Source organism: Spermophilus citellus (assembly GCF_964194105.1).
Source record: "Spermophilus citellus genome assembly, chromosome: X".
Lineage (NCBI taxonomy): Eukaryota > Metazoa > Chordata > Mammalia > Rodentia > Sciuridae > Spermophilus > Spermophilus citellus.
The window spans coordinates 113555963-113567401 of NC_138190.1; the positions used below are offsets into that span (position 1 = coordinate 113555963).

The 11439-nt window shown below is 43.8% G+C and overlaps 1 protein-coding gene across 1 annotated transcript; it reads left to right on the forward strand.

Annotated features, from left to right (window-relative positions):
- Positions 1-264: 264 nt before the first annotated feature.
- On the forward strand, positions 265-861 carry LOC308639520 (RNA polymerase II subunit A C-terminal domain phosphatase SSU72-like; the record flags this gene model as incomplete). Its single annotated transcript, XM_081277734.1, has 1 exon — positions 265-861. One exon carries the CDS (start codon positions 265-267, stop codon positions 859-861), a length of 597 nt encoding a protein of 198 aa, XP_081133860.1.
- Positions 862-11439: the final 10578 nt, after the last annotated feature.

Genomic DNA, 11439 nt, shown 5'->3' on the forward strand with positions numbered 1-11439 from the left:
CCCAGGAATACAGCCAGCCTTCTACTGACAAGACTTCGCAAACCGTGAGCCCCCAAACTTTCCTCCTCTAAAAATTTTTCTTGTTGGGCCTAATTGCAACAGGAAAAAACCTGACTATAACTCAGGGGTCTCTCCTTCATTCTAGGGACCAGCGGGCTGCTTGGCATTCCCGGGCTCTGAGTTGCATAAAGCTGTTTTCATCCCTGACTGGGATTAGCTGCTTTCCATTGTGCTTTGGCTGAAGCCTGTGGGTGGAAGTACAGGATGGCGATGGATCTCCGTTGGTCACGTCTGCGGGTGGCTGTTGTGTGCTCCAATAACCAGAACCGGAGCATGGAGGCGCACAGCCTCCTCAGCAAACAAGGATTCAATGTCCGGTCCTTTGGAACAGGAGCTCACGTGAGGCTTCCAGGACCAGAACCTGGCAAGCAAAATGTTTATGATTTCAGAACCACATATGATGAGATGTTCCATGATCTTCTTAGGAAGGATGAAAACTTCTATGCACAGAATGGCATTTTACGTATGTTAGACAGAAATAGGAGAATCAAGCTCCGGCCAGAAAGGTTCCAGGACTGTGAAGATGAGTTTGATTTGATCTTCACATGTAAAGAGCTAGTCTACGACAAGGTGGTGGAAGTTCTTAATTCCAGAGAACAGGTAACCTGCCAGCCAGTGCACGTGATCAACGTGGACATCGTGGACAACCATAGAGAGGCCACCCGGGGAGGGCTCATTATCTGGGAGATCTGCATGTGTATCCTGCACTTGAGTGACATGGAGAATGACATCGATGGCATGCTGCAAAATTTTGAGAAGAAGACTGGCAAGGCTTTCCTGCACACTGTCTGCTTTTACTGAAGATGGCCGCCTCACGCCGTCCAAAGCCACCTTCTTGAACTTTCTTTCTTTGAGGGGGGTACTGGGGATTGAACTTGGGGGCACTTGACTAATGAACCACATCCCCAGCCCTATTTTGTATTTTATTTGGAGACAGGCTCTCACTGAGTTGCTTAGCAGCCTGCTTTTGCTGAGGCTGGCTTTGAACTCGCCATCCTCCTGCCCCAGCCTCCTGAGCTGCTCTTTTGTTAATATTTTTTTTTCCTTCCTGGTATCTTTTTCTTTTAGATACTTGGCCAGTGGGCTGTGATATTTTGCAAACATATATGGAAAGAGAAGATGCACATACGAACCAGATTAAAACCATTTGTTTTTTTTTTCTGTTTCCTTTTTATTTATGAAGAAGATATAGATTATAAAGGGGTTTTTCTTTAACCCAAAAAGAAAGAAGGGTATGATACATCCCCTTAACATATGTGTGTCTTTATGCCTGTTTTTCCTTTTTTGCTCCTCCTAAGTTCCTGCATTAAAGTATTAAATAAGTACTTAACTAAAGCAATGAGTTATGTTAAGAAGGAACCTGGCCAATAAATAAATAGAAGCATCTATTTTTTTGGCATCTATCTTTTTAAAAATTGGTTCTAATTATACATGACAGTAGAATGCATTTTGACACATTGTACACAAATGGAACACAACTTCTCCTTCCTCTGGCTGTACATGGTTCAGAATCACACAGGTACTGTAACCATGCATTACATAGGGTAATAGTGTCCATCTAATTCCACTATCCTTCCCATCCCCACCCCCTCTCCCCTTCCTTCACTCCCCTTTGCACAATCCAAAGTTCTTTGTTTCTTTCGTACCCCTGTTGCCATTATGGATCAGCATCCACTTATCAGAGAATTCGGCCTTTGGTTTTGGGGTTTGGCTTATTTTGCTTGGCATGATATTTTTCCAGCTCCTTCTATTTACCTTTAAAAAAATTCCTTTTTAAAGGCTGAATAATATTCCATTGTGTATATGTACCACATTTTCTTTATTCATTCATCCGTTGAAGGGCACCTAGGTTGGTTCCATAGTTTAGCTGTTGAGTTGAGCTGTTATAAACCCTGATGTGGCTGTGTCACTGTAGTATGCTGATTTTAAGTCCTTCTATCTTTAAGAACCATCTTTTAACTGGGAATACAAATGTAATTACATATGACATCCTCCAGTGAATACCTAACTTTGAGCTACTCCACAATATACACATATTTCAAAACATCATTTTGTAACCACAACTATATACACATTTTGTCAATTGAAATGATAAGGGACTGGGAATATAGCTAAATGCTGTGCACTTGCCTAGCATATGAGGCCCTGGGTTCAGCACTGGGAAAAAAAAAAGATAAGCATGTGTTTCATGCTGGTTATCTTCTGTTTGCTTCTCCAGGTGACTTCACCCTTCTAACATCCTGCTCTATGCCCCAAAAGATAGTTCATGAAACATGTCAATTTGGCTAGGTTGAACCACAGTCCCCAGAATTTCTGCTGTGAGCTGCTAAGGGGAATTCCCTGAGGCAATAGCTCTTTTCTCGAAAACACACCTTCTTTGAATTATTCAATCAAAGGCTAACCTAGGTACTGCTGTGAAGGTATTTTGCAGTTGTAATTAAAGTCTCTAATCAGTTTCTGTTGAGTAAGTCAAAAGGCAGATTTTGTTAGGGCCTGGCCTATTCCAATGGAAGCCCTTTAAAAGGAAGGCTAAGCCCCCTGAGAACAGAAACACAAAGCAGCAGAAAGAAAGGAAGGAAGCCTTTCAACATTTCTCCATCTAGGGATCTTCACGCTGTTGTGGCTGTTTGCTGACTGTTGGCTTGAGGTAGTGGTTGAGTCTGCAACTGCTCTGCCTTTCCCTGGACCTTCCTTCAATCTCTTCAGCTCCTGATTGAGAGAGTCTACCTTCTTGTGATCTTCCCTTCCTGATTGCATGCCCCATGGACTTTGGACTTTCCATCCAGCCTGACAATGGATTGGGTAAGGAAACTCCTTGTAATAACCCCCTACACACTCACACACACACACACTCACACACACACACTCACACTCACACATTCACTCACTCACACTCTCACACTCTCACACTCTCACTCCCCCACTCTCACACACACTCACATACTCACACTCACACTCACAGAGAAATGATTTGTGTATGTATTGGATGTGTCTCCCATTGGTTCTGCTTCTCTGTTTGAATATCAACTACACACCTTGCTTGAGAGGCTCATTATTATAAATAAATTCCATGGGCTTCCTTGGTCTCTGATTTCTGGTGGTAGATTAGAGGAAGGAAAATTATTTTATAGAGGATTTATCCCTATTTACTTATTGTCTTGCCCTGACATCTTTCCTGTGAAAGACCTAAGCAACCTCATTCTACTTGGGACCTCATTTTGCTCTGAAACTTAACCCCTGACCTACTGCAGTCCTAAAGTCAGGAAAATACCACAGAGAAGCTCTGTGGAAACAGTTCTCAGAAAAGCCGCAGATGGTGATCGCCTAAGATAGGCCAAGATATTGAAATATCTGAAATTCCAGATGGCCCCTACCTAGGTGTGGTGGCCAATATCTAAACTAGAAGCCCTGCAGCTTGGCATATACCCGCCTTGTGACACCCTCACGATCTAAATCAATCATTTTCAAGTGCATCAACCCCTTGAACTAACCAATAATCCTTTCCAGATTCTTTCCCGCCACTTGATATGCTAATCATGTTTTAGATTTGTTTGATTTTTCCCACGGTGGTGATGATTTGCTAAGATATGCTATGATGTATGTGGGGTCCGTGCCTTCCCCAAAGAATGTATAAAACTGCAAACCCTGGGCTCGGGGCCTATCAGCATCACCAGTTGCTGTGTGCATGCGGATGACTGAGCTAGCTCGCAATAAACACCTCTTTGCTGCTTACATGGATCTGGGTCTCTGGTGGTCTTTGGGGGGTCCCAAATTCGAGCATAACATATGGGGGCTTGTCCAGGATCCCCCTTATAAGCCTACCAAGACACCCTGATCGAGAGGTGATGAAAACCCAGCCGGTAAGTAAAGGCATTGTCGATATGTAAGTTTCTGTACTCTGGTTGCCTGCAGGTTCTGGTTCTGCATTGTGTGGTTGGCAAAAGGTCCAGGTGGACGCACCGAAGGGCAGACGAGGGGTTTGTGGGAGATGTCCCCAGCCCCTTCTGGGTTCTGAGTGGATTGCCTTTAGTAAAGTATTTTGTGAAGTATTTAGTAAAGTATTTTGTAGCTGACAGATCCTCCATCCGCCTCTGCTTTGGGTTTCTGGGTAGCAATCCACACCGCACTGCAAATTCTGTGGCCGCGTTCTGAATTTTGTGTTATCTGTGTTTGTATTGTCCTGTCCACCTCCACCCCAACACCCTGGCAAGGGAACTAATCCCCTCAGAATTCTTGCAGGTCATAAGCCACCAGGTGAGACCGGCAGCAGAAGATCTACTCTGCCTTCTGAAATCCTCTTTGAAATGGCCTCGGGGTGCTCACAATTAATGGGAGGCATTTGCTGTCTGTCTGTTTGTGTTACAATCTTGATTTTGTGAATAATTGTAGCTGTTTTCTCTTTTCACCTAGACATGGGACAAACTCAGACTACTCCTTTGACTGTACTGACTGACCATTTTACAGACATTAGGGAAAGAGGACGCAATTTGGGAATAGAGATAAAGAAAAGAAAGCTAGTTACTCTCTGTTCTGCTGAGTGGCCCACCTTTGGTGTAGGGTGGCCACCGGAGGGGACCTTTGACAAAAGTGCAGTCCTCCAAGTAAAGAATGTGATTTTTCATCCAAAAAGAGAGGGGCATACAGATCAGATTCCTTATATCTTAGTGTGGATGGACTTACTCAAGGACCCCCCTAATTGGCTAACTCCCTTTTTACATGTGGCACATGAAACCGACATTTTTGTGGCAAAAGAGGTCGATTCTGGGCCACAAACCCCAGGACCTACCCGACCGTCAGCCCCCCTATATCCAGTCCTCTAAGGGGGTGATGACCCGCTTCTCTCGGAATCCTTGGAATCCACACCCCTTCCCTATGTGCACCCCACTAACCAGCGGGATGAGGAGGGTGCAGGGGGAGGAGCAAGAAGAGCAGATGGGCACTGGAAGGACCAGCAGGGGGAACCCGAGGGTGAGCCCAACAAGCCCTGTCCCCTGCTCAATCTCCTGATATCACCATGGTCTTGCCCCTCAGGGAGATAGGGCCCCTGACGAGACCAGGAACCCTAGACTTCAGTACTGGCCCTTCTCCACTAGTGATTTATACAAAACCCCCCTTACTCTGACAACCCAAAGAGTTTAATTTCTCTCCTGGATAGTGTTATGTTTTCTCACCAGCCTACCTGGGACGATTGCCAATAACTGCTTCACATCCTCTTCACCATGGAAAAAAGGGAAAGAATCCAGATGGAGGCCAGGAAACTGGTCCATAGAGATGATGGGCAACCTACCGCCAACCCTGACCTGATTAATTCTGCTTTTCCCTTGAGTAGGCCACCCGCAACCGAGTGGGACCACAACACGGCAGAAGGTAGGGGGAGACTCAAGGTCTATCGCCAGACTCTAATGGCGGGTCTCCGGGCTGCGGCCTGAAAACCGACTAATTTGGCTAAAGTTTATACAATAATACAAGGGAAACAGCCTGCTAGCTACCTAGAAAGGTTAATGGAAGCCTTTAGACAATTTACCCCAACGGATCCAGAGGCTCCAGAGAATCAGGCAGCAGTAGTAATGGCTTTTGTTAATCAGGCAGCTCTTGATATTAAAAGGAAACTACAAAAGCTAGAGAATTTAGAGGGTAAGAGTGTTCAGGATCTTTTGGCAACAGCATAGAGAGTCTATAGAAATAGGGATGCTCCTGAGGACAGGCAAATAAAAGCCACCAGGGAAATTACAAGGGTGTTGGTAGCAGCAGTACAAGGAAGGGAAAGGAGGCAAAGTTTGGGGAACTGGGGCAGAGACCAAGAGCAGGAGCAACGCCGACCTATTGGCATGCAACTGCATAGAATCCAATGTGCTTGCTGCAAGGAGACAGGTCACTGGGCAAGGGATTGCCCTAAGAAAAAGGAAATGGGGCTGCCCCGTCCCCCTAGATGCACCACAGCACTGGTGACTAACACAGGAAAATTAGGGGTATCAGGGTTCAGCTCCCCTCCCCAAACCCAGGGTAAGTCTTAAGGTGGAGGGGACTCCAATCGAGTTTCTAGTGGACACTGAAGCTCAACACTCTGTATTGATGGAGCCACAAGGAAAATTATCTAAAAGGACTTCTTGGGTACAGGGGGCTACAGGGATTAACAAATGTTCATGGACTACCTAAATAACAGTGGACCTAGGTGTGGGCCAGGTATCCCACTCGTTCTTAGTTATCCCTGACTGGTCCTACCCGCTGTTAGGAGGAAACTTACAAAAAATTAGAGCTCAAATTCACTTTCAACCCAGAGGCACTACAATCTCTGATGGTCAGGGGCAACCTATTCAGGTACTGACTGTGACCTTAGAGGATGAATATAGACTGTACCAACAACCCATCCCCGGCAATCAGGATATAGATTATTGGCTAAAGGGGTACCCTGAAGCATGGGCAGACACAGGAGGTATGGGTCTGGCCAAACACCAGCTGGCAGTGTTTGTGGAACTCGAGCCTGGAGCGGACCCAGCTAGGGTTCGTCAATACTCTATGTTGGTGGAAACTCGAGCAGGAATAACCCCCCATATTCAGTGACTGTTAGATTTTGGGGTCCTGCGGTCCTGCCAGTCAGCCTGGAACACTCCGCTTCTGCCTGTTCAAAAGCCTCAGTCCAAACACTACCAGCCCATCCAAGAGCTGAGGGAGGTGAACAAAAGGGTGATGGACATTCACCCCACTGTCCCTAACCCGTATACCCTTCTAAGCTCCCTGCCACCTGAAAGGCAATGGTATACAGTACTAGATCTAAATGATATCTTCTTTAGTCTGCCCCTGGCTCCCAAGAGTCAACAACTATTCGCCTTCGAGTGGTCAGACAAGGAAAAAGGAATCAATGGACAACTAATGTGGACCAGACTCCCACAAGGCTTCAAGAATTCTCCTATCTTCGTTGAAGCACTCCATGAGGACCTAGGTGAGTTCCGGGAGAAGCATCCTGAGCTAACTCTCTTACAATATGTAGATGATTTGTTGGTTGCAGCTCAGACCAGAGAGGAGTGCCTAAAAGGGACCAGAGACCTGTTGCAGACCCTGGGGGACCTAGGTTACCGAGCCTCAGCCAAGAAAGCTCAAATCTGCAAGCCTGAGGTGACATACCTAGGGTATCTGTTAAAAGACGGGCAACGCTGGCTAACACAGGCCAGAAAAGAAAGTTTTTAAAATCCCTGTATCCCAGACCCCAAGGCAAATGAGGGAGTTTCTGGGATCTGCTGGCTTTTGCAGGCTGTGGTGCCTGGGTTTGCTGAATTAGCCAGGCCTCTGTACGAAGGCATGGAAGAAACTCAGCCCTTCCAATGGACCATGGAGATGTGCAGAGCCTTCGATCAAATTAAGACTGCATTACTGTCTGCACCTGCTCTAGGGCTACCTGATGTCATGAAACCATTCTATCTGTACATTGATGAGTGCAAGGGGATTGCCAAAGGGGTCCTGACCCAGTGTCTGGGTCCCTGGAAGAAGCTAGTGGCCTACTTGTCAAAAAGGCTGGACCCTGTGGCAGCCGGCTGGCCACCTTGCTTGAGGATGATAGCTGCTGCCACTGCCCTAATGGTTAAAGATGCCAACAAACTAACCTTAGGACAAGAGCTATATATCACCACCCCCCATGCCATCAAGGGAATCCTGAAGCAACCCCCGGACCCATGGCTAAGCAATGCCTGGCTCACCCATTATCAAGGACTGTTACTCAGCACGGAGGACTGAGCTAGCTCGCAATAAACACCTCTTTGCTGCTTCCATCGATCTTGGTCTCTGGTGGTGTTTTGGGGGTCCCGAATTTGAGCATAACACCTGCAGGTTGCCAGAGTCTAATTTGTGTACCTTGACCATGTCACAGTGTCCCTGATGTTGCCCTACATACACAACTTTCCCTCCTCATTGCTTTAGGCCTGGAAGTGGTCATCACCTCTCTGCAATGTTATTGGCCCCAAGGTAAGACATGATGATCTGTTAGTTCCCTATACCATGCTCTCAGGTTTGTTAATAACCCCTTTATTAAGTGTTTCTGAAATTATCGTGCTTTATCATTTTCTGAAATTATTGTGCTTTTTAACATGATAAAGCCTTAAAAGCTTATTTTAATTAGAATTACTTACAGATAAAATAATAGAAGGCATTGCATAATTTTAATAAACTTTGTGCAGGGGAATTTTTATTTATTTTTAATTTTTTTATTTTATTTTATTTTTTTATTTATTTTTTATTGTTGGTTGTTCAAAACATTACATAGTTCTTGATATATCATATTTCATACTTTGATTCAAGTGGGTTATGAACTCCCATTTTTACCCCATATACAGATTGCAGCATCACATCAGTTACACATCCACTGTTTTACATATTGCTATACTAGTGTCTGTTGTATTCTGCTGCCTTTCCTATCCTCTACTATCCCCCCTCCCCTCCCCTCCCCTCCCCTCTTCTCTCTCTACCCCCTCTACTGTAATTCATTTCTCCCCCTTGTATTATTTTTCCCTTTCCCCTCACTTCCTCTTGAATTGCCGCAGTCTGACTGGGCACAGAATCACGAGCCACTCAAGCAGGAACAAAACTTTATTTTTGAAAATGCCGCCAATACCCCGTACACGCCCGGCAAGCAAGCCGGTCCACCCACGTGGATCGCGACTACCGGAACCGGAGCCCAGGACCTCCCCCGGAATTCCCTCCTACTATCCTTCCCCAACCAATGGGAACTCTCCAGGAGTCCCATAACATGAGTCCTGTAGCAGGCCAAGGTGAACAGCAGGAGTCCAATTTCCATATGAATGTAAATCTTAACATAATCATATCATCTCAATGGCTAGCTGGCATCACCTTACAACCGAAAGTGCCATGCATCATATTATTTGCTTGTGGCTCCTAGCATCTGCCCCCTTCTGTTTAATTAAGCAACAGGCAATGTGGCTAGGGACCGTGCCTGTTAGGTATGTCCAATTCAACATATGGTTCTTACCCGTCATCGGAAAACTGACCTCTAGGCATCAGCCTCCTGTCTTAGGTTGATACCACTTCAACTGAATCATACCCGTCACTGACTACCGGTCCAGTATATAGCCATATCTGTGGATAGGCCTATGCACCAGTGGGGGGGTGAGGTTCTTTGCCTCATCTCTGTTGGCCCCCAAATTTGGCCTTGGTGCCGGTGGGGGGGTGAGTTTCTTTGCCTCACCTCAGTTGGCCCCCAAAACTAGACCATCACTAGTAGAAGGGAGGAGGATACAGAAATGCCACGACATCAAGTCAATAGACGGCTCTTTAGAAAAAATTGCATCACTGGTGACACATCAGCAAAGATACTCCAGCACTGCCATAGTTCGCTGTATCAACAAATAGAGCACAATGCATACAAGTGATACATAGTCCAGGTAAGTTTTGTAAGCAGTTCAAAGTGGAGGAATCTATCAATATGTCCATTTCCTCCCAAAATAAATTGACTCAGTGATTGAGCATTACTTGTTGAGTTATTATTCATTGATGCATCAGTTTATACAGTTTGTTGTGATAATTATTGAAGAAGTTGTAGTTTGGTTTCATCTTTGTCTTCACCGGCACTGGGATGAAAATGGGGATTGACAATTGATGTTAAGAAAAGAAAAAAATGTAACATTTCAACAGGTATTAAGAAAACAATTTTTAGAACAATTTACATTATCCTGAACAGAATTATTAAATATAATGAAAAGGAAAGGTGAAAGTAAACAAACAGATCTGTTAACCTGCTTATTTGTACACATAAAAAACAGTCTTCAACAGCTGTTTACCCAAATTAAATCAAACCATTAAAATCACGTGAATAATAAAAAAAAATTGGGATCCATATTTTTATGAGCACTCCTCATATATGATATATGGACATATGCACATACAGACATACAACATAAAACAAATGTGCACACATAACATACAACATATAAGACAATAGTAAAGGCCTTGTAGATTTACCTAGGTGAAATCTCCACTGCAATGTTTAAAAACTCCATAGTCAAAAAATAAAACTGATCAGAAAAACATTAATGTATGTCTGTATGAGCTCAAAAATAAAATGGAACTTTATGATGTGGGAAAAAGCAATAATAAAATAGATATTGAAAAAAGCATCCTGGTTGATCAGTGTCGCAGATGTAAGAATAGCCAAGCTGGAGTTCTGGATATCAGCTGTTATGGATTTGAGTCAAATCATCATCTTTTTCTGTAGAAATTGTTTTGGTTAATCTCTCTGGAATCCAAATCGGCTGCTGTACCTCCTGTGGAAAAACACAGACAGAGCCCCGACTCCAGACTATCACTGGATCCGGACCTTTCCATTGTCCTGTTAGAATATCCTTCCAAAGTACCTTAGGCTTATGTGCATTTTTTGGGTACAAATGTCTTTCCGCAGCACTAAGCCCTGATGAATCCAAATTTTAAAAGTTTAGAGTAAAAAGGGTTATTTTAAGTTTATCTTGGGGGGATATATACCCCTTTCCAATTCCCTCCTTTTGTTTTAATAAGTACATTTTAATAGTTTGATGAGCTCTTTCAACTATGCCTTGTCCTTGTGGATTGTATGGAATTCCTGGTATGTGAGTAATGCCAAATGATGAGCAAAATTGTTTAAAAGAGGTAGAAGTATAACCAGGACCATTGTCCGTTTTTAACTGTTTTGGAACACCCACAGTGGCAAAATTTTGTAAGCAATGAGCTATAACATCTTTAGTTTTTTCTCTGGCATGAAGGGAGCCCATCAAAAATCCGGAAGAAGTATCAACTATAACATAATTTTCCAAATTCTGGCAAGTGTGTGACGTCCATCTGCCAAATATGGTTAGGTATCAGTCCTCTAGGATTGACTCCAAGATTAACTTGTGGTAAAAATGTCACACAATTTTGAAATTGTTTTATTATATGTCTGGCTTGTTCTTTAGTTATTTTAAAATGCTTTTGTAAAGTATTAGCATTGACATGGAACCTTTTATGAAAATTTATAGCTTCTTCTATTGTGGAGAAAATATGTATGTCATGTGTAGATTTATCTGCTAGTTCATTGCCCATACTAAGGTCTCCAGGCAATCCTGTATGTGCCCTGATATGTCCTATAAAGAATGGATCTTTTCTGTCCCAAATTAGACTTTGTATAGCGGAAAACAAAGAGAAAACAGTAGAAGAAGGTGAAATCCTACCAGCATCTTCAAGGGATACTATAGCATTAACTACATACTGACTATCAGAAAATAAATTAAATACAGAATCTTTAAACATCATAAAAGCTTGTAATACTACATTAAGCTCTACCTTTTGAGCTGATTGTTTGGGTACTAAAAATGTAAAAGTTTGATCAGGAGTAACTACTGCTGCTGTACCATTGTTTGACCCATC